Below are 24,517 nucleotides of genomic sequence, written 5' to 3'. Positions count from 1 at the left end.
TATTATTTTTGATGTTTTTTGGATGGAGTAAACTTAAAGAAGAACCAATACTAGAATCTTAAGTTAATCTCAGAGAATCGCGAGTTAAGGGACGTAATTAATGAATCTAAATATGGATTAAATATACTTAGTCTGAAATACTGCTCTGCTGAAGTAGAAGGAATATTTGGTCGATGCGTTTGTCGTTTTGCCACTCTAGGCATTTTAGGCATCAAAATCTAATATTTGCGCCATTTCTTCAATTTCACTAAAAATTTGAGAAAATGTGTCTTCAGAATTTTCCCCGTCATTTAAAAAAAAATTTACCAGCTGGTCAATATGCTGTTTTGCAGATAAAAGATTTATAGACATACCTTGAAATTAATTAGTTACCGGCTCGAGTTGAGATGAATATTTAGAAATAATTTTAAGGCAAACGAGAAAAGTGCAATTGGTAACCGAAGTAAGCAAAATATTTGCTTTTGTTCTTGTCTGTAAATTGAATCCAGCATCTGTCGACATACTTTCCAAAGTAGATTTAATGGCAACAACATTTCCTGAAAAAATACGTATTGACTTATATTTTGAGGTCCAACGAGTTTCCGACAAAAGAGGAATATTTGTTACCCTACTTCTTCTTTTTGGACTCTCGCGAAAAAAATTAATTATTTCTTTAATAGTGCCAATTGTATTTTGTATCTGTTGAACGCTGTCAAGATCATTAACCACAAGGTTAAGTTTATGGGCACTACAATGGTAATATGTCGCCCTAGGGTATTCATCCTTTATAAGTTTTTGTACCCCGTTGTCCTTACCGGCCATCGTGGAGCATCCGTCAAACCCAAGACCTACAAGCTTATTTAAATTAACACCATATTTTTTTAGAAAATTTATTATACTACTAGCTATGGTTTTGGCATCCATAGCGGTCAATTTTTCAAAACCGAGAAATTCCTCCCGAATATTGTTTTCGACATCGACCAATCTTACTCCTAGTGATAGCTGTTCATGCCCGGAAATATCTGCAGTTTCATCAGCTAATATAGAAATTGCTTCGGAGTTATTTACCTCTGAAATAATTCTTTGCCGAATAATATCTCCAGATATTTCAATTAAATTTTTGGCATTTTGTTGATATTAGTATACGAGGAAAGACATTTTATATTTTTCACACTTGTCCCTTCATCCTCTAAGATTGAGACAGTTACTTATTTTAAATGGAATAATGTGCTTATTTTTGTGTTTGCAAAAACACAAAATTGATCGCTCTATTAGCTACGGAATTATGACTATGAAGTATGTAGAGGAGAAGGTGCCTAAAAAGAACTTACACAATTAAAATGCTAAGCAAACGTTTAATTATCAAAGACATTTTTACAAAAATAAACTTCGACAAAAAAAATACAAAATGTGTTCCTAAGAAAAGGTGGTGCAATTATGGATTACCTTAAATACCTAACACAAAAACTACCTTTTGTAGGTAGGGGGGAGAATAATTACTCTTAAATCGCACTATGCCATTTATTATCTCCAATTAAAGGTCTTTTTAAGTAGGAATTCATCCGAAAATACGATCTGAGGATACGATAAAAAAATAAAATTAAAAACTAATTTTCGCAAAATGCATTAAAATAAAAACAACAAATACAATCTATTTTGAACATTATTTCTTACGTGTTGAAATACTGTTCTTGGAATAGATGCAAATTTTTTTTTATAATTCGTTGTCGAAGATTGTATTTTATTTCGGGTTGTATTTTAAACAGCAGTTTTCAAGTCAGCCCAGAGAAAAAAAATCGAGGGGTGTTAGATCTGGTGATCTTGGCGTCCATTCTATTGAACCTCGTCCACTGATCTGGAAATGTCTTGTTTAAATATTGTCTCACCGGAAAATAATAGTGAGATGTATTAGATCTTCGTTTGGGTTCCTATTTCCATTGATGTTAATTAGTTTATATTATTTGTTTAAGTCTGCCCTTTATTTCCAAATTAAATATCGAGATTAGTAAAGCATTTTTTAGGAAGAGACGCATTTATTTTTTTTTAAATCTTTTTCTTAGTATTTTTTTTTTGTCTGAATTGCAGCACCTCATACCAATTTTCAATGACATAATAACGATTGCCGTTAACAGATAAATGCGTTACTGCAATAGACTCCTTGTTGGTTCATGCAGGGTGAGTTTTTAAAGTGTTGCGAGATGTCAAAAACGGCTGCAATTGTTTTTTTTTGGCATTTTGTTGATATTAGTATACGAGGAAAGACATTTTATATTTTTCACACTTGTCCCTTCATCCTCTAAGATTGAGACAGTTACTTTCTTAATTTAAATGGAGTAATGTGCCTATTTTTGTGTTTGCAAAAACACCAAATTAATCGCTCTATTAGCTACGGAATTATGACTATGAAGTATGTAGAGGACAAGGTGCCTAAAGAGAACTTACACAATTAAAATGCAAAGCAAATGTTTCATTATCAAAAAAATAATAAAAATGTAAAAATAAAAATGAACTGGACCGTTTCTAAAAAAAATGCCCGAACCCGTCGATTTTAATATTTGCTTTAGGGTTTTCTACATGGAAATTAAATATACAGGGTGACTCAAAAAAAGATATGACATCATCAATGTTTTTAAAATGGAAACCAGCATTTTTTTACAAAGAATATAGTACAAATGAATAGTGGTTACATAAGCAATTTTGAACGAAAAATGATGATAAAATGTTTAATTAAAGAAAAACCGATCTAAATTAAATGTTCGAACTGAGCACCGTTAACAACCTGACAATAACCAAGGCGATTTATAAAGCCTTTTTGAACATTGTCAATGACATCTCCAGTAATATTTTTAATTTCCTGCTGTATTTGTTTTTTAAATCTTCGAAACTCGCTGGTTTAGTGACATACACTTTACTTTTTAAGTATCCCCGTAAAAAGTAATCGAGGGGAGTTCAATCTGACGATCTGGGTGGCCATTCAGTGAACCCTCGTCTACCTATCCAACGATTTGGAAAAACTTCGTCTAGATATTTGCGAACGGGTAAAGCATAGCGTGGCGGAGCTCCATCTTGCTGAAAAAAAGATCACGTTGGTGCATGTCGGGTTGTTCCAAATCCGGATACAGTTATCAAAGCGGGGATAAGATCATTTTGAAGAAAGTCCAAATACCTCTTACCAGTGAGAGTGTCATCAAAAGAGTAAGGCTTCAAAACTCTTCCTTCCACTATATCGCATCACATATTGACTTTTTGAGGATGTTGTGTGAACCAATGAGGGTTTTTGTTTGCCCAAAATCGACAATTCTGTCTGTTGACGTGGTCGTTTAGAGTAAACGTTGCTTCGTCAGAAAATATTCGTCTTACAAAATTATTGTTTCTGGTGAATAGCACTATTATCATTTTATGCGGATTAATGGATAATTTCTCCCTCTCGCTCTATTTTAGGATGATGTTCAGCACTTATTGTAGTGCTGTGGAGATTGATTTCTCATTTTTTCCTTTTAACAGGATCGTTCGCTCTGTAAGGTGGTCGTTATTCTTCTGTCACTTTGATCTAGTTGCTCTTCTTGCTGCTGTCGATTCATAGAGTGAACATGGCAGTGAAGTGAATTAAGTTAAAAAAATGTTTAAAATTATCTATTTGTTTGATCAATACACAATCTTGCTTGGATTCGCCAATCCAAGACTCATGACTCAAAATACATGTGCGCTATAGGAAATTGTAACTGGTATAGTAGCAAGCATTTTCAATAATAAGGAAGATACTTTCTTCTTTAAATTCAAAGTGGTGCACGATTTAAAAAATTAGTACAATGATCAAATTCGCAATTAAAGGACTAGAACTACAAATACATTTTAAAAAACTTCCGAATACTTGGTTTCACTGATTCCAAATTATTAAAAACATAAATATTAAAATTGCGCTGAAGGTAATGTGATTAAATCTACTGATTACCTCTAATAATTCAAATTAAAACTCTAGCTATACATATTAAGGTAAAAAGGATTGTATTTAGGGGAGAGAATGAAATCAAAGATGAATTAAAGGATTTTATTTTAAAAGAAGAGTTTTCAATTTAAATACAGTAAAACCTCTTTATTCGCGGAACGAATCAGTACGTCGGTACATATATATTGATAAAAAGGATTAAAATAGGTATTTATAACGGAATATCCTTTGTAAACGCATCGTCAAATGGGCTAATAAAAAAGTAAAATTGACCTTATTACAACTATACCCAGCGTTTCTGAGAATACAAATACAATGTAAACATATTTTTTAGGGCGGTCTCGCTATAAGATTCGCTTCGCTTGTTTTAATGATTCATTTTTCCATTATAGTTATTCCATTTATTACAAAAATTGTGCCCGAGTAACAGGTGTCTTCCTAATTTATAATGTCGACGAAATAAATTGAAAAACGAGTTTTAACGCGAAAAAATCTGTGCTACCGCTTAAAGTGAAAATAGAAATGCTTTATCGTTTACGCCTTGGAGAGTCGTTTGCATCGATATCATGCTCATTCAATGTCAACGAATCAACTGTACGATCGATAAGAAAATCCGAAGATAAAATAAGGTCGTCGGTAGCTTCAACTTTACTGTCAGCGAAAGTTGTTCGTGATCCAGCAATAAAAAAAATAGAAGTGGCGTTATCATTATGGATTGAAGACCGCAACCAAAAAAGGATGCCTCTGAGTGGTCCAATAATCCGGGAGAAGGCAAAGCATCTTTACGCCCATTTTAAAGAACCTGATGGTAGAAGTGGTGGTGAATGTATAGATGGAGGATTTCAAGGATCGAAAGGTTGGTTTAATAAATTTAAGGTGAGACAATCATTACATAGCATTAAAATCGTTGGAGAAGCTGCATCTTCAGACACTGCTGCAGCAGAAGGATATCCAGAAGAATTTGCAAAGCTAGTAGCTGATAAAGGATACAAACCTGAACAAGTATTTAATGCAGACGAAACTGCACTATTTTGGAAGAGAATGCCAAACAAAACATTTATTTTTAAAAGCGAAAAGTGCTGCTATGTTCTAAAGCATCTGGTGATTGTCTCATTAAACCACTAATGCTGTACAGATCGTTAAATCCTCGTGCTTTAAAAAATCAAAACAAGAACGACCTGTCACTATTTTGGCGTGCTAATAAGAAAGCATGGGTTACAAGCGCTATTTTTTGTGATTGGTTTCGAAATTGTTTTGTTTCTGAAGTTGAAACTTATTTAAAAAAAAAAATTAGACTTTAAAGCAGTTCTAGTTTTGGACAATGCACCAGGTCATCCTCGCTAACTTGAAACTATGAATCCGTATATATAAGTGACATTTTTACCTCCCAATACGACGGCTTTGCTTTAACTTTGATCAAGGAATAATCCAGGCCTTTAAGCTCCATTACATTAGACAAACCTTCAAAATCATATTGGATAATATGGAATATGATAGGAAGGCATTATGATAGGAATGAATATGAAGGCATTGTAAACATAAAGGAATCATTGGAAGAACTGAAGCCATACAAATTGAAATCATGCTGGAAAAAATTGTGGCCTGCTCTGACTGCAGAAAATGACGAAGACTCTGTGCAAATTCAAACTTTGACTACAAACATCTAAAATTGCGAATGAAATAGGACGAGATGGGTTCGAACAGATAGAATCAAGTGACATTCAGACGTTGCTTAAATCGCAAGATGACGATTTGACTGAAACGGATTTGGAGAAAATGTTAAATTCACAGCCTTTTGAAGAAGATTCAACAAGCACTGGAAACGTGACATTAAATTTTAAAAATCTTAATGAAATGAACTTGATTTGGTGATTTTTTTATGAAAATTGATCCATTTATGGAATAAAGTCTTATTTTTAAGAGGCAAATTGCTAATGCCACTGCTGAATATCAGTATGAATTGAAGGAGCTTTTAAAAAATGCTAAGCAAGAAAAAATTACAAAATTCTTTAAGCCATTGCCTAAGCCTGAAGGTAATAATTCATCAATATGGTCAAAAACTTCAATTAAATTCATTTTTTATATATGTCTGTATGGTTTGTTATTTTGTCACCTAGGAACGTATACCGTATAATCTCATATAAATTACCATTCCATATTCACGGTTTCCTTATTCGCGGCATATTTACTATACCCCGCGAATAAAGAGCTTTTACTGTATAAAAACAGGGTTTCACTAGCTCAAAGGTTTAAAAAACAACTTACTTTCGAACTAGTTTGTTCGTTGATACAAATATAATCAGGTGATTAGATTTTACTTTCACAACTTCCAAAAGATCCAAGCCCCTTCTGACAAATATGCAGCATCTGTCCGCTTCAGGTTCAAACTTATGTCCAGCTTCAATAATATGATTAGCAAACAAAGAAGAAATATTGGTAATAAGCTTATTTAAGTTGTTTTCTATTAACTTAGTATGTTCTTTTACACGCGTTTCTATTCTATTTCAGGATGAGAATATTTTAGCCCTGTAGGCTGTAAGTGACAGGAATCTTGTCTTTGCTATTGATAAAGAGTTTAAGGTTCCAAAACATTTAATTTTTGGTTAATAGGATGGTCGGAGCAAAAGTGAATTACACTATCAGTTGTAACTTCGATTTTAAGTAAATTGGTATTTAACCTTTTTATCAACGAACCCAGAAAGGGTATTGAACCTTTTTTTTTTTTATATGTAAACGTAATAGAGCTGTGAAGTAGCTTTAGTAATTTAAAAAAAAGGCACTTTGAGATCTTCTTGTCAAGAAAGACAAATAAAGCTTCTGTAAGGAACGGAGACAGACTCGAACACAGACCTCTGAGCATAAAACTTTTCGTTAATTTCGAAGGACTTTTGTCTTAAAACAATATCTATTAAGGAGCAAATTTCTAAAATAATATGGGTAAACAAATTAATATTTTAAAAGAGTAATTCACGGATATGGGACAAACAATCTTCAGGATATCTCTATCCGAAACAAGCCATTCTTTATGTGAAGTTAGAGCTCTGACAGGACAATTCCCCTTATGTGTTTTGGGAAAGCAATAGAGTAATGCAGTTGCTAAGTTTATAGGAATGAACTTATACGACTGTACAGAAAACTGTTCAAATGTTAACTCACAAGTTTTAAAAATATGTTTAGAATGATAGACCTATCTATAAGTTGAGTTGTTGAATTGAGAAGTTCGTTAAACTTAGTCTTAAATTTAAAACTTCTTCATCATTTTTCAGGTTCGAGAATTAAAATTCATGTAGAACATAATAGATTAGTAGAAAACAACTTAAATAGGTTTATTACTAATACTTATAAATTTCTCCTTTCGCTGATCACGTAAGCTGATATAAGTTTGAGCCTGAAGGGGTTGGGGTTGGATCCTTTGGAAGTTCTGGAAATTAATAAGGAAATAAAATCACCTGATTATGTTTGAATCATGGAAAAACTATTTTTGAAGGTGGTAGACAATGGTACAGTGAAAACATCTTGTCGGACTTGCATTGTCTTATTTATTTATTGTAACACGACGTTTCGGTTGGTAAGTATCTCCAACCGTTATCAAGTGTAAACTGACAGCAAACTACTATTCTATAGGCTTATATACTAGATGTGTGCAGCGATGTGGAAGGGGAGGGAAGGGAGGGAAAGTCATCCGTGAAAAAGAGTTGGAGGGGGGGAAGGACACGCGTCTCTCTAGATCCTACACTGTCCTGAGAGTAGAGGCTTCCAGATGTTGGGTATATCGACGCTTGGCTGGCTGAAGATCCTCTGATTCTGTGAAATGAAAGCTGCCTCTACGAACTTCCTCTTCCGCCAGTGCTGTTCCTTGTGCAGAATCTTGGCTTCTGACCAATGGATATTGTGTCCATTATGCCACGCGTGCTCTGCTATCCCGGATTTGGAAACCTCTCCTCTTTGGGTCCAGCTGCGATGTTCCTTCGCCCTGATTTCTAGGGGGCGCTTCGTTTCACCTATGTATGAGTCACCGCACTCACATGGGATCCGGTAGACGCAATTTTTGGTATCCACCATGCCATCTGGTTTGGTCTTTGAAACCACGCTTCTGATAGTGGTGCTAGATCTAAAGGCAGTTCTAATATTGTACTTGCTGGCAATGCGTCGGATTTGTTCCGATGTACCCCTAATGTAAGGTATGGGTAGAAGTCTGGTTGTCGTGGTGGCCTCGTCTCTGATTTGATTTGGACGCGTCCTTTGGATGGTCCTACTTATTAGCTTCTTTGGATATCCATTCTGTTGTAGGTCTTTGTAGATGGTATCCACTTCAGTCTTGAGATCCTCGTCGTTTCTACAGATGGTTCGAGCTCTATTGTAGAGGGATCTTATGATGCCTACTTTGGTGGTTGCAGGATGGTTGGATTCATAGTGCAGATACTGGCCCGTGTGTGTTGGTTTTCTATAAACAGAAGTTCGTAGATTTCCGCCGACCTTTTTAACGAGAACATCTAGAAAAGGTAGAGCTGAGTCCTTTTCTGTCTCCATCGTGAACTTGATTGTTGGTCTGAAACTGTTGAGGTGAAGCAGAAACTCCTGAAGTGCTTTTTCCTATTTGTCCCAGATGATGAAGGTGTCGTCCACATATCGAAGCCAGAGCTTCGGTTTGCACCGGGAGGCATCTATTGCATGTTCCTCAAACCATTCCATGAAGATGTTTGCTATTACTGGGGAAAGAGATGAACCCATCGGAAGTCCTTCGTCTTGGGCGTAGAATCTATCTTTGACCTGAAAGTAAGAATTACGAAGACAGATCTCCAAAAGTTCCATCACCCCGTCCAGAGGCAGTGTGGTCCGAGTTGAGAAAGCTGCATCCTTACTTAGTTTGTCTCGGATGATGTTAAGAGACTCTCCTATGGGTACATTGGTGTAGAGACTTTCACATCAAAACTCACCAATCTGTCATTGGTCTCGACTTCGATCCCTCCAAGAAGGTCTACAAAGTGGGCAGAGTTTCGCACGAAAGACGCTGCATTTCCCTGGATCGGTCTAATGATCTCCAAAAGGAATTTCGAGAGTTCTGATGTCGGCGAATTTCTAGAGCTCGTGATGGGCCGCAGAGGCATTTGCTCCTTATGAATCTTGAGTAGTCCGTATAGGTGTGGAGGTTTGCTATAATGTGGTGTCAGCCTAAAGCGTACCGCATCCGACAATGTTGAGGCGTACTTTTTAAGTGCTCTGTAAATTCGACCTTCTATGGTTGTCGTCGGATCCTTAGATAGTAGCCTGTATTCGCCTTTGTTCAAAACTTCCTCAACCTTGTTTTCGTAGGTTTCCAGGTCCATAATCACAGTTGCATTGCCCTTATCTGCAGGAAGAATTTTGATGTTCTTTTCACTTCTGAGGTTCCTGAGAGCTGTCTCCTCTTCTTTGCTGATGTTCTGTAAAGGTTTCTGTTTTTTAAGTGAGTCTAGAGCAACCCTTACCTCGTGTCGAAATTCATCGGCCTCAGGACGTGGTAGGTGGATTGATTCTACTGAGGACACTATGTCTATAAAGGATGGTTTTGAGGATATAGCGAAGTTTAGTCCTCTGTTTAACACCTTCTGTTCAGCATCGGTAAGGGTTCTTTTTGACACATTAATGATGGTGGCGAGGAGGTTAGAGGTTGGTGCTGGTTGAGTCCTGTTGGTTCGTCTGGATTTAAGGTTTTGGAGTTTTGAAAGGTGGCTTGCTCTTAGCTTTTCTCTTAGTTTTTGGCAAGTGAAGTCTATTTTGTCAAAGATTGGTTGATAGTCTTCCTCCAATGTAACTTCTTTGATTTCTTCGAATCGCTGAATGCATTCGATTTCTATTTTTGCTTTCTTCCAACGGTGGTAGCTAAGTTGAGATCGCAGCAGCTCCATACTAGCACGTTCAAGAATACGTTCTGATCTTCTACCTGGTATAGCGGTTTTGAGACGTAGACCAGTAGGAATGACATTGGCGTCTCTTGTCTCTCGCAGGAAGCTGATGTGTTCCTCCTCCTTGGTCATCTTTATCTTGGTTTTCTCAAAGCCTCTAAATAGGTTGCTGGTTCCGGGTCCGTACCGGTTATCCAATCTGTTTTTGAAGGTGGTAGACAATGGTACAGTGAAAACATCTTGTCGGACTTGCATTGTCTTATTTATTTATTGTAACACGACGTTTCGGTTGGTAAGTATCTCCAACCGTTATCAAGTGTAAACTGACAGCAAACTACTATTCTATAGGCTTATATACTAGATGTGTGCAGCGATGTGGAAGGGGAGGGAAGAGAGGGAAAGTCATCCGTGAAAAAGAGTTGGAAGGAGGGAAGGACTCTGCGGCCCATCACGAGCTCTAGAAATTCGCCGACATCAGAACTCTCGAAATTCCTTTTGGAGATCATTAGACCGATCCAGGGAAATGCAGCGTCTTTCGTGCGAAACTCTGCCCACTTTGTAGACCTTCTTGGAGGGATCGAAGTCGAGACCAATGACAGATTGGTGAGTTTTGATGTCGAAAGTCTCTACACCAATGTACCTATAGGAGAGTCTCTTAACATCATCCGAGACAAACTAAGCAAGGATGCAGCTTTCTCAACTCGGACCACACTGCCTCTGGACGGGGTGATGGAACTTTTGGAGATCTGTCTTCGTAATTCTTACTTTCAGGTCAAGGATAGATTCTACGCCCAAGACGAAGGACTTCCGATGGGTTCATCTCTTTCCCCAGTAATAGCAAACATCTTCATGGAATGGTTTGAGGAACATGCAATAGATGCCTCCCGGTGCAAACCGAAGCTCTGGCTTCGATATGTGGACGACACCTTCATCATCTGGGACAAAGAGGAAAAAGCACTTCAGGAGTTTCTGCTTCACCTCAACAGTTTCAGACCAACAATCAAGTTCACGATGGAGACAGAAAAGGACTTAGCTCTACCTTTTCTAGATGTTCTCGTTAAAAAGGTCGGCGGAAATCTACGAACTTCTGTTTATAGAAAACCAACACACACGGGCCAGTATCTGCACTATGAATCCAACCATCCTGCAACCACCAAAGTAGGCATCATAAGATCCCTCTACAATAGAGCTCGAACCATCTGTAGAAACGACGAGGATCTCAAGACTGAAGTGGATACCATCTACAAAGACCTACAACAGAATGGATATCCAAAGAAGCTAATAAGTAGGACCATCCAAAGGACGCGTCCAAATCAAATCAGAGACGAGGCCACCACGACAACCAGACTTCTACCCATACCTTACATTAGGGGTACATCGGAACAAATCCGACGCATTGCCAGCAAGTACAATATTAGAACTGCCTTTAGATCTAGCACCACTATCAGAAGCGTGGTTTCAAAGACCAAACCAGATGGCATGGTGGATACCAAAAATTGCGTCTACCGGATCCCATGTGAGTGCGGTGACTCATACATAGGTGAAACGAAGCGCCCCCTAGAAATCAGGGCGAAGGAACATCGCAGCTGGACCCAAAGAGGAGAGGTTTCCAAATCCGGGATAGCAGAGCACGCGTGGCATAATGGACACAATATCCATTGGTCAGAAGCCAAGATTCTGCACAAGGAACAGCACTGGCGGAAGAGGAAGTTCGTAGAGGCAGCTTTCATTTCACAGAATCAGAGGATCTTCAGCCAGCCAAGCGTCGATATACCCAACATCTGGAAGCCTCTACTCTCAGGACAGTGTAGGATCTAGAGAGACGCGTGTCCTTCCCCCCTCCAACTCTTTTTCACGGATGACTTTCCCTCCCTTCCCTCCCCTTCCACATCGCTGCACACATCTAGTATATAAGCCTATAGAATAGTAGTTTGCTGTCAGTTTACACTTGATAACGGTTGGAGATACTTACCAACCGAAACGTCGTGTTACAATAAATAAATAAGACAATGCAAGTCCGACAAGATGTTTTCATGGAAAAACTAGTTTTCCTTTAAAATATAATATTTTAATTTATGTATCATTTAATCTAATCAGTTGACACTCGTTCTAGTTTCGCTGCTTGACCAATCTCTCTGCAAGAACCTTTTACCTTAATATGTATAAGATTTGCTAGTTTTAATATGAATTATTAGAGGTCATCATCTGCGCGATTTTAATATTTATGTTTCTGATTCACAGTCAGTGAAACTGTTCTTTAACTTTGAATTTGACTAACTTTCTGTACTGACTTTTGTGTCCTATTTTGAATGTAATTAGAAATTAACACATAGTGAACATGCTCCTTCCAAGTAAAATTTTCATCAATACGCCAAATGAATTCATGAATATGCCCAAATATGTTAAACATATTCTTTTTTCTATTTGTGTTGTAAATCAATTAATATACCAGTACAGTGCCTTGCGTAACACCATAGCCTAGCCTTAAATTTTCATTTATTTCTCCCAAAATTCTATTGCTTTGAGTTCTTTTTAGATAAGATAGTGTAGAATTAGGTATTCCTCTAAATCCCGCAATCGACAGTCTCCTTAACAGTGTTTAGTGGTCCATATAATCATAAGCCTCTTTAAGGTCCAGAAAGATACCAGTAGCTTTTTTTCTTAATCCAGATCCCTCAGGATTGTCTCCGTGATTCTACAAAGTGCCTCTTCAGTGTTAAAGTTCGCCCTGAAAGCATATTGATTTTTAATATTATAGGGAATTGTAATTTTAGAGAGAAAGCGGAAAAAGGTGTATAAATATATCTTTCCGAGAGTTTAGGTTCTTATTGAAAATGAATAACAACTTACATTTACAATAAATTTATTCCCAATAGGCTGCATTTCTATAATTTGTATATATATATATATATACAGGGTGATTTGTAAGAATGGGCAATCTCTGAACTGGAGATACTACACACCAAAATATGGCGATTGAGCATAACAAGTCTTATACAAATATTGCAGGTTTACGAGATACAGGGTGTTTAAAATTGGAATTTTAATTTGAAATTTCTCAATATTTTTGTGATTTTAAGCAGTATCATCTTGAAAATTGGCGACTTTATGTGTTTTGATATGAAAATTACGAATTTTGTGTTGAATTTAGCATTATTTATAGAGGGCGGTAGTTACACCCTATTACTTAGGTAATTTTTGCCTACTCAGTTATGGCTAAAACGACTAGAAAATCTAAAAGGCAGTTCAATTTTGAATAAAAAAGGTACTCTTGTTTATTTTATGTAACTCTATCAGATTTTAAGTTATTTGCGTTTTAAACATTCAGCGTAAAAAATCCTAAACCACCGTTATTACAATGGCTTAACAGGCATTTATTCTTTTAAATTTCTATTCTTTTAAATTACTATGCTGGATAACAATAGTAAAGACAACAAATAATAATCAGTAACAATATTAAAAGAAAATTTTAAAGTAAATGCTCAAAATGCCCGCCTTCCACTTCAATACATTTTGTAAGGCGTTTCCTTAAAAATCTTTAAATATTAATTAATATTTGTCGATTATTTTTGATAATATTAGCAACTACTTGAATTTTCTGTCGTAATTCTTCGATGGAATGAACTGTATCTTTGTAAATAATGAGAAGTCTAGAGGATCTGGAAGAAGTCTGGACTTTTAGGAGGCCAAACAAATTCACTGCCACGCCCAATCCACCGGTGAGGAAAATGTTCATTTAAGCATCGCCGTACTGGCAGAGAAAAATTTGGCGGTGCCCCGTCTTGCATAAACCACATGTTCCGCCTTATTGTTAGTGGTACATCTTCTAGTAGTGGGTTTAACTCCTATTCAAGGAAGTTTAAATAGAGGGGCTCGTTCAGATTAGGAGGGAGTTCAAAAGGACCAATAAAAAAACCAGATATCACACCACACCAAATATTTACCTTGAATTCATGCTGAAAATGTCGTTCCTTTAGAGTATGTGGATTTTCGGAGTCCCACAAATGATTGTCTTTCCAATTAAAAACACCTCGTCTAGCAAACGTCGCCTCATCGCTGAAAAGGACGTCATTAAGAAATTCTTGATGTTCGGATTGTTTATCTAGCATAAAATGAGCAAACTGTAGGCGAACTGGTAAATCTTGAGGTAGCAAATTTTGGAGAGGAGTATAGTAACATGGACGGAGATTCTCTTTCTTTAAAATTCGTCGAAAGACGATTGGCTTATTCCTGTTGCCGTACGAGTACTGAGATCTGGATTTTCCAAAATACGAGCTAAAACCTCTTCTTCATCACCGACGTTGATATCACGCATTTCACTGTTGGAGTATTCATTATGACGTGACATTTTCTTATTTTTTATTACAAAATGTAAATATAAAGGGTGTCGTGTGCAATAACAATTTCTGCACTTGGTTGGTTTGCTTGCAGATCGTCGATTTTGTCAGCAAGGTAAGTGAAAGGCCTTCTGTAGTGTGTATCGCTGGCTGGTCTAAATAGGTAGAGGAAGCAGAAATATTTTGTGTATCTTTCGGTTGCTATTGTGAACCACATAAGATCAAACCCTGGGGATTCCAAAGCTTCTTCCTGCTGGCAAGATATACAGCTTCTAATGAAGACAGCAAGTCCGAAGATGTACCTAAATCGCATGTGGAGGTCGCAGGATACAACATTTCGAGACTTTCGCTTCTGCTAGAGCTAAAATGTAAGATCTATTTCTGTGCAAATGTTGGTGCACGGAGTTTATGTTGGTGTTCAGACCTCGTATATTACGTAGATCCACTCTTAAGTTTTACGCCTGATGGATCCCCCAGATCAGTCGTCACCCGGAGATCTAAATGGAAGGCTATTTTAACTCCGGACCATACCTACCACAACTAAACTTTTACAATTCCTGGCGATGTTGATGACAATATAGTATGAGATATCATCAATCGGCCTACATTATGCATTAAAAAAGGTCTTAATAATTTGCGAATTATCACTAAACGATTCTTAAGGTGATTCGCAACCTAATGATTGATTCCGAAAGGTCGTTGCGGCAGCTTGATTTAAAAAATAAACAATAAACCCAGCAATTATTGAGCTCAACATTTTAATGTTAAAACGATATTGTACCAAACTGTTTAATATTGGTGATTAGGTAACTGTTGAAGACACTCAACTGGCGGAGGAAAGTTAAAGTCAAGTTAAAAACGTGCGAAATATTCTTCCAAACCAAAGATATGTATTTATACGTACAAGCAAGGGTAAAGGACGTTGTACAACACTAGCCACTCACGAAGAGCTGATTCGATGACTTTCCATAGCAGAATAAACAAAATTAAATGTTAATTCTTTTGATTGTAAATTTATTTAGCAACCAGGAGGCTCCAAGAACAAGAAAAAATTATAATTTTTCTTTCAAATTTAAGACATGAGCGAGACGGACGCTTATGGCAGGAAAGTACCATACTAGCTTAGTCTTCGCAAGGTGCATGATCGGCAGTATATACATTTGTTACACTGGATAATAACAAATTACTTATGATATGAGAATGAATGGTTTTATTTAGGCTTAAATTTCTTCTTACGTTTACATGTACAATGACTCCTGAATCACCCTAAAAAATTTATTAAAAACACTTTTTTTTTTGGTTTTACAAAACCTATCTTTATTTTTTTAAATACATTTATTAATAAGGAAAAATCAACCACTACTACACTTTATTTAACAACAATAAGCAAATGTACTACAATATTCAATAAACTTATTAAATATATTAATATACTGGAACTTTAGTGGCCATTTCATGGGGATCTGCATGTTCGATTTCTAAAATTGAAAATACCGGATTTTCACCGACAACGAAAACAATCGCTAGGCGTATCTTGCATTGTTCCAGTAAATATTTCCATTTTAAGTGTCCTTTTTCGTCATCAGTCAATGCCGAGAAGTCTTTTGCCTGGTTAAAAGTATGTTTTCACAAATTTCATAACAGAAAAAATACTTACCGAACATTCTAACGCTTGTTCCGCAACGTTTCCTCTAAGGCGACAATTGGCCAAAGTGCCGGAATGATCAGTAATTGAAACTTTAATATCAAACGTTATTTCAGGTTCCACAGACACATTGTCAAATACAACCGGACACTCGGCATTTTCGCATTTGAAGCCCTTTAGGCGCATTTTGCAGTGACCACTAAAAAAATTACGTTTATCACATGTAAAATAAAAGTTGCATGATCTAAATCTCACCATTTGACAGAAAGTGTATCAGAAAGACCATCCAAATCTAACTCGGTCACAGTTCCAAAAATGACAGCAATAAATGAGGTGTTTGCACTTTGTATGTTTTCGCAACAAGTATTGACGCGCTCATAAAGCTGCCTTATGTTAAGTATTTCATCTACTGCAGTTGCTGCAAAAGTAAATAATTTAGATAGTCTAATATCACTATTTTAAATCGATTTTTCCTCCCGAAAATTTGAAATAAAACCGATTTTAAGTAAATACTTATATCGGTGCTAAGCTATTTCTGTTGGAATCGTTTTTTTTACTAGTCGAGTAAAATTTGATGACTAAAATTAAGAATAACGTTTAACTGGGTAAGTTTTTTCTGGTAATAATTCGCTGTTAGTTGGTCACACACTTATAAATCTGGGAACTTATATTTAGTGCATGTAAGTTTTTTTTCATTATTGGATCTAATTTTTAATACTTTAGAAATGCCTATTCTTTTTAAGGGAGGCAAATAAACATTATTGACCAAGTAATTTATAAAATCTCCAGGACTTCAGAAAGTTCAGAAACAATCAAAGAGGTGCCAAGTGAACTATTTACTATATTATGTTATTTGATTAATCTGTGCTTTCATATTGGATAATTGTCCGATATTTTAGTTGATATATTAAGTCGGCTGGGGTAAACCATCAATATTTAAGGCCAATTATTAACATTAATATCAAATATATGAAAAACTTTCGAAAAAATAAACAAATGCATGGTGAAATTTTTTAACTTGGGTAAAAGAATTTTTACCTAAGTTAGAAATGGAGAATCTACTATCAATCACCTTTTTCACATATGTTGAGTCTTTATTGACCTAGCAAAGGCATTTGACACGGACTGTCATAAATCGGAAATTGAATTTCGATTTAATAAGTTAACCTTAAATTAGTCTAAGCTAAGTTTGTCTCTTTTTCATCTTATTTAAATGGTCTACTTGAACATCCAATTCTGACAACTGAAAATGTTTCAATTTTTAGATCGGAAAATGTTAAGTATCTTGGAATTATTATTGATCAGCATTTACATCAGGATAAGCAAATAGCTTATATTATGTTAAAGCCCATATACCTAATGGGTCAATTTTTATTTCTGAATAATTTTTAACCTTTGAAAAACCTACTGTGCCCCAGTTCAATTTCAACTTGACTACAAATTAGCTGGTTACGGTACCCTTAGGAAATGCTGCCTCCTCTTAGATAAGTACCATACAAAAATGGATCCTAAAAATTATTTTTAACAAGCATAAGACTTTTTCGATAGATTTGCTTTATAAGGAAACTAAAATTGTCGACATAAGGACCTTTGTCGGATTTTTTAAGGGGAGCAATGCTAATAAGTATAGAGAAACTACATCATGTTGGTCATGAACAAAATACTAGATATGAGAGGGATTGCATGGTTGTCGCTTTAACTAGACGGAAAATAGGACACAAATCCCTAAAGTAATTGGTTCGTGGCGCTTCTTATTCAGGTTTTTTTTTCGGTGAGTGACGGGTCACAATGCAGCAAACGAGCACTCCTGGAGCAGCCACTGAGAAATGTATTCGCTGTCCTTTTGCATTTGCACGCAAGGGATTTGAGGTATTTTTATTTTAGAAAGTTCATCTTTCAGGTTTTTAGGTAGGGGAACACGGGGCACGTTGAAACACGGGGCACCTTGAAACATTGTTCTCATTTTAAATTTTCGCGGCTAAAAGAGAATCTGTTACTGTCAGTGGCGCTTCGATCGCTACCAGCTCTCGTCATCTTTATTTCCTTAAAACCGCAGTAGTAGTTCGGACGCTGTCGAGAGAAGTGTATTTCTTGGTGCTAAAACAAAATTTTAACGTAGGAGCATATTTTTTGATTTTAACGTAAGTAATTGCAATTTTTTACTTAGTTGGGTAGCTTAATTCGAAACGTTTATATTTTTTATTTACTTTTATGTATTTTCCTTTTTCTAATCCTTTTGTATTTTTTTATTTTGGCATAAAATAAACAATATGGACGTTTGGGGTTCAATGAAACATTACTCGACGGGGCTCTTTGAAACGTTTCAAGGTGCCCCATAACATTTAAATTATTTTTCTTTTTCTACGAATATTTTTCTATTTTATTCCAGTATGGTTCGAAATCGTCAAAGAAAAACCAATAAAGATTCGTTTCTTGAGAATGACATGAAAGCTGCAGTCGAGCTAGTTTGTCAAGGTCACTCCATCAGACGGGCAGCAGAACTAAAAAAACGTTAACTTCGTAACATTATCCAGGTATGTGAAAAAGAAAAAAAACAATGAGAGTGATACAAATTTAAAGTTTGTTCCGAACTACAATGTTAGACAAGTGTTTAATGTGGAACAAGAAAATAAACTAAAGGAATATTTGCTAATGTGTTCCAAAATGTTTTATGGTCTCCCAGTAACTGAATGCAAGAAGGTGGCTTATGAAATGGCCGTGATAAATAAAATAAAACATCCAAAATCATGGGACGTTAACAAATCAGCAGGACAAGATTGGTTTTATGGGCTTTTAAAAAGAAATCCATCGCTTAGTCAACGAACGCCTGAGGGATGTAGCTTGTCCCGGGCTACATCTTTCACAAAAGTAAATGTAGATGCATTTTTTGATAATTTGCTAAAGGTTTACGCAAATCCTCACTTTGCAGATGGAACACGAGTATTTAATCTGGATGAAACAGGTACATGCACAGTTCAAAAACCCCAAAAAATAATTGCCGAAAAAGGATCCAAGCAAGTTAGTAAGTGCACTATTTTACATTTTTTACACCATACAAAAAGTAGCATGCAATCGCCCACTTTAATTTTATGCGACAATCACGAGAGTCATTTGTTAGAGGCACTTAATTTGTGCAAACAAAATGGAGTGACTATGTTAACTTTTCCCCCACATTCCACCAATAAATTGCAACCGTTAGACGTGGGTGTGTTTAAGCCATTTAAAACATATTACAATGCTGCAATAGATACTTGGATGATGCAGCATCCTGGCCAAACAGCAACTATCTACAATGTTGCTGGCTTTGTAAAAATTGCTCACGAGAGAGGAATGACTGCATCAAACATCACCGCGGCCTTTAAGAAAACAGGAATTTACCCATACGATAGACATGTTTTTACCGATGCCGATTATTTATGTAATTATGTTACCGACCGACCAATGGTCGAATTACCAACTACTTCTAGTCAAGAAAAAGAGCATTATTCTTCGCCAAGTAATACTCCTGCTAAAAAAACAAACAACTCAGCAATGGAAATCGAAGCATCTGCCAATAATACCTCAAGCTTCAATAACTACTTTAAAAACCCCAGTACTTCTACTTGCAACAGTAATAACGGAGATATTTTATGTGGACCTGAAGATTTTAGGGGATTTCCCAAGGCAGGCAATAGAAAAAACAACAGAAAGGCCCGAGCAAAAGGAAAAAGTATGATTGCAACCAGTACCCCGGAAATGACCGCACTTGGCAATAAAATTGCGGTATCAGCATCCAAGAAAGAAACTGCCAAAAGAAAAATAACGAATTTTGACAAAGATGCTAGAAAGAAATTTAAAAAAATCGAAGAGGAGCACTCATCATCTGAAGAAGAAGATGTAGTCTACACTGAGACTGATGACGACTTAGACGACGATGAAGGCCTTTTCATCGTGACTGAAGATCATTTCGTAAATGTGGATAGGTCACCTCTGCCAAATGATTATGTACTGGTGGAATTTAAATTAAACCGACACAATAATAAGTTCTACGTTGGAATTGTTACAAAAGGAAAAGATACAAATGGAGATTACGAGATAATTTTTTTTAGAAAAAAAGGATATGACAAATTTGTAGAGTCATCAGTTCCAGACGTATCACTAGTCGCTGAAAATAGCATTAAGATGGTTTTAGGGAACCCAGTTTTTGCAGGATGAACCCAACGCCAAAAACAATATATTTCTTTCGGAATCGACTTTACCAATATAAATATTGGCTAATGATTATATTCAACGTTTTAATTATTTCGCTCTTTGGCTGCACTTATATTCCATTTTTTTTACTGAAATAAAATTCTAAAAATATTTAGGTCTTTTATTGGGAATACTTCTAAAGCGATTTCATTGTTATATAGTACTCTAGGTATGTTGCATTGTGCCCCTATATTTGTTCCATTGTGCCCCAGTGGTGGGGCACAATGAAACATTTTTTTCCTAAATTTCAATAGTTTGTTGGACAAAATAGGTAGTTATAAGGCTCTTGATACTTCTATACATGTACTCCTAGTACCGAAGGACATTTTTTAAAACACATTTAAACCTAATAGACTTATATCGAAAAAGAGAAACAATTAAAATTAAATTTGTGTTTCATGGTACCCCGTGTTCCCCTACAACGCCAACGCTTGAGATATTCAGTGGAACAGTGTCAACCCTGTCCTATATTTAACGATTGTGTTGCATCGTTCTATTTGTTAGTATCTCCTTGTCGCAGTATATTTTAAAGTTAGGATTTTCTTCTACAGGGTTCGGTTTCAACTGATAGTACGGCGTATCTCCGTTTCGCATTTGGCACGCTGTTAGGGAGTTCTAGGTATCCAGTTTTTGCTATTTGGTCATGTCTTTTAATGTATTTTGTTTCTTTAGTCTACTGCACCTAATGTTGTTATATAATCTAAGGTTTCGGGTTTTTCACCACATTTTCTATATTTGTCATTTTGTACGTTTTCTTTTAATATGTACTTACTATGCCGACCTCGGTAGCACCGTGGGCAAGGTGTTCACGGTGCGATCGTGTGGTCTCAGGTTCGAATCCTGGCATGGGCATGGTTGTTTGTGTTTGTCTTATAAAAACAAAAAGCACTTGTGGTTCGGAACCCACATTAAACTGTAAGTCCACAATAAAACAACAAAATTGGGCGGCCGTCGAAATACGACGCGAGTCCATTGTAATTGAGAAAAAAAAATGTACTTACTATAGTTTTTCGCTTTGACAACTTGGTCTTGTATGGCAATTAGGGCTCATTCAGTGTCCGAATTTAAATACCCCCGGGCTGCCGTACAAAGCATAAAAATGGATACCAATGATGTAAAAAACTCAATTTGGACAAAAATGTTAGTTAACAACATTTTATGCTTTGGACGGCAATGTGTCAGCCATCTGAGTGAAGCTTGTCTATAGACGCATCATCCAGACTCTATAAAACCTACAGTGCAGTTCTTTAGATCTTCAGTTATTCAGAGATTCCTGTATATTTGAAGCGTAGAATTCCTCAGTTCTATTTTTTAATTAAGTGGTATTAGTTTATGGGCTGTACGTATGATTGTCCCATGGAGAGTTAGGTTTCAAGCTTTTAAAGTTAGTTTAGGTCTGCGTGGTCTATTTTGTGCTTTTGAAATATACAAAGGTATTTATTTGTATGGTTTTTCATGTATACATTGCAACTACATTTGAGGTGTGATTTCCAAGAGTACGATATCTTGTAGTGTTCCCGTAGGTACCACCTCTGTTTTGATATGCTCTTCTAGCTTGGGTCCACTAACCAAATATTAAAAGAATGTTTAGTCTTCAAAGAAAGGCTTTAAGAACGATTACAAAAATTCGTTATAGAGCAAACTGCAGACAATCTTTTATTAACCTAAATGTCTTAACGATCCCCTGCCTTTACATATTTCACTGCCTATATGCTATGTAAAAAATAACTTCTAAAGTTAAGTCAGAGATTTCCATGAGCATTTTACTAGAAAAAGAAAAAAATACTTATACACCGAATTTCACAGAATTGATAAAATTAAAACCGCCATAAGTTTCTATGCTCCAAAATATTTTAACTTGCTGCCGCCTTCCATAAAATTGCTAAATATAAATGAATTTAAATCTGTTATTAAGGAGTATCTGATTAAAAAATGTTTTTATTCACCAGATGAGTTCTTCAGCAACAATTTCTCAGACATGGTGTAATTTTATTTCTTTTGCAAACTTAAATTGTGTATCTACTTATTTCTTTATCTATCTATGTGTATATTTATTGATTTTTCCTGTGTGTACCATTTCATTGACGTGTGTAAACATTTTTTGTATGTATATGTCGGAATAAACTCACTTTCACATATTATGATTTATTTCTATTAAATAAATTCACAAGAAAGAACAAATTAAATTTAATAAACAAATCCGTAATGAGCAGAACGAATTCACAAGCCCATTCTCCGAACGCCTCGACCGTACCAACTAAACTAAACTCGTCGTGTTCTTCTCTTAGGTCAAAAATACCGGGCTTGTGACTACGTTTGCATAAAAAGGGATTTATGCATTACTCATTCAAAATTCTTAAACTTTTTATAACTAGATGCGTTAAATTAACAAAACAAAGCAAATAATATAATTCTACCGACATATATAATACTAATAAAATCTATTTTAAATTTTAATATAAACCTATTCTATTCTATTCTATACATAGTTAGTGTAGTGAAATGGTATTATGAAAGTTTCAGACTGTCTGATATTTCGAGAAGGAATTCTAAGTTTAAAAAGTGTCAATAACTGAGAACAATCTATAGCAGCATTTATTACTCTATGTACCAAACATAAATCTAGTAGAATTCTTCTTGCCTCTAGTGTGAGCAAATTTAGACTATCCATCACCCATTGATAGTTATATTTGCCCCTGTGATATCCACTATACTAAATACAGCAATTCCCAAAAATGTATTTGGAACTTTTTTTAGCTGCTCAATATAATAATTGTAAGACAGAAATCAAACAACCAGTAATTTTGGTAATTCTGTCATTGGTTACATACAGTACGATAGGTGATCATATCACTTCTATTCCCAGATTTAAAAATAGGTTTTAAAAAGAATTTTTTTCCTGGGGCGCGAAAACCTTAGTTCAAGTGGTTTTAGATGAAATAATAATAATAAATAATAACCATATTGGTCTTGTAATAATTGTACACATGCATTGTATAAAAAATTTGCTAGGATTCAGAACATATTATCTTATTCTTAAAGGAAGCAATACCATCATAATATTTCATATTCATCCGCTATCGACAAAGATACAGTACTCAAAATAATTGAATTAAAAAAAAAGGCATAATATAAATTAATACTAATTACTATTCAGGATTCATTCAGTTCATAAAACTATCATTACTAGGTCTCTAACTGTAAAGATCATGGCAGTTGTTTTGATCTCATTTAAGTGAAGCCCATTCACTGAATCAAAGCTTGACCCTCTCCTGCAACCTCTAAGACTCTCGGGTTTGATATTTAATAAATTATTCACATCAGGCCCTTGTAGGACACCAATGTCAGTCGTACTCTTTGCAGATGTAGCACCACCTGGGTTCTGCCAGTCAATAAGTAAGTATTTATATCTTTAAAATATATACTCACTGAGGAAACGCTAGAGAAGTGTCTTCCCTACTGTAGTAGGTTTACAAAAAGGGATTTTCTGTTCACATTTCTCAAGTCGCAAAATTCAGTTATGGGAAAACGCCTAAACTCAGAAGTCATAAAGGAACATCTCAATAGTATGCAGCACACTTAATGTTATCATAACTGGACCAACTCCTTACGCCGAACTCCATGTTAATAACTGTGCTCATTTTGTGGACTAGTTTTAGTGTTGTGCCTATTAAAATCTGTCAAAATATCCTAGCCAGTCTTGATTTTGGTCTGTCCTGTTAATTGTGTTCGATATTAGATTCGATATTGCCGCCTTGGAAGATTCCCCTTCTAATCGGAATTGCCTTGGCTTATTTAGATTCTTCTTCATTGCTCAAGGTACGTAGACCACTGTTGCATTATAATTCCAATAATTTGATCAGAAGTTGGTTTACCTGCTGCATTTTCAGGGGCCGTATTTTTGAAACCATTCGACGTTGATTCGCATACGAAATTAGAGGATTTCGCACGAAAAATCGATATTCGTATTTTCGACCGCTTCGTATGCGAACTTTTTCGCATGCGGTGTCTCGAATGGGTATATACCATTCGAATTTCAAAGTTCGTGTGCGATTCTGCCACTTGTCTTGTTTTGATTTTAAACTAGCTTTGTATTTGTTTTAAATTTGTGAGTTGGTTAAGTATTTTCGTAGTGTTTTTTTGTTATTTATTGAAAAAAAAATTATAATCAAATGGCAAGATTAAACAATCTTGTGCAAAGAAACGTCGTCGAAAGGAATAGGATGTACTCTTCATTTCTTGACCCAGTATTGAAATGTATTCAGATGCTCAATTTAATAAATTATATAGATTAAGCAAGACTATTACGATAGAATTGATGTGCTCCAGAGACTGTAATCTGTCCGCTACTTTTATCCACAAGGCTTGTGCAGTTTTACCCGAAAAATTTTGGGTGAATTTGCCCGACTTTAATTCCGGGTGCTCTTCCATAAATGAAATTAGTTCTTTCTTTTGCTCACTCGACACAAAACCGCAATATTTTTTATTATTTGAA

The 24,517-nt window shown here is 35.7% G+C and overlaps 1 protein-coding gene across 2 annotated transcripts in view; it reads right to left on the bottom strand.

Moving 5' to 3' along the window:
- Positions 1–15,499: 15,499 nt before the first annotated feature.
- LOC126744590 (meiosis-specific with OB domain-containing protein) overlaps positions 15,500–24,517 on the bottom strand; it is a 56,371-nt gene continuing 47,353 nt past the window's right edge. For both annotated transcript variants that reach the window (XM_050452090.1, XM_050452091.1), the window contains exons 5-7: positions 16,048–16,210; positions 15,805–15,991; positions 15,500–15,755 (exon numbers count right to left, since the gene is read on the bottom strand). In XM_050452090.1, coding sequence (XP_050308047.1) covers positions 15,573–15,755; positions 15,805–15,991; positions 16,048–16,210 — 533 coding nt within the window. In that variant the 3' untranslated portion in view covers positions 15,500–15,572. The remainder of the gene's footprint in view (positions 15,756–15,804; positions 15,992–16,047; positions 16,211–24,517) is intronic.

The sequence above is a fragment of the Anthonomus grandis genome, chromosome 14, assembly GCF_022605725.1.
Source record: "Anthonomus grandis grandis chromosome 14, icAntGran1.3, whole genome shotgun sequence".
Lineage (NCBI taxonomy): Eukaryota > Metazoa > Arthropoda > Insecta > Coleoptera > Curculionidae > Anthonomus > Anthonomus grandis.
The sequence above is the reverse complement of the archived record's forward strand: the minus strand, read 5'-3'. Positions and strand labels throughout refer to the sequence as shown.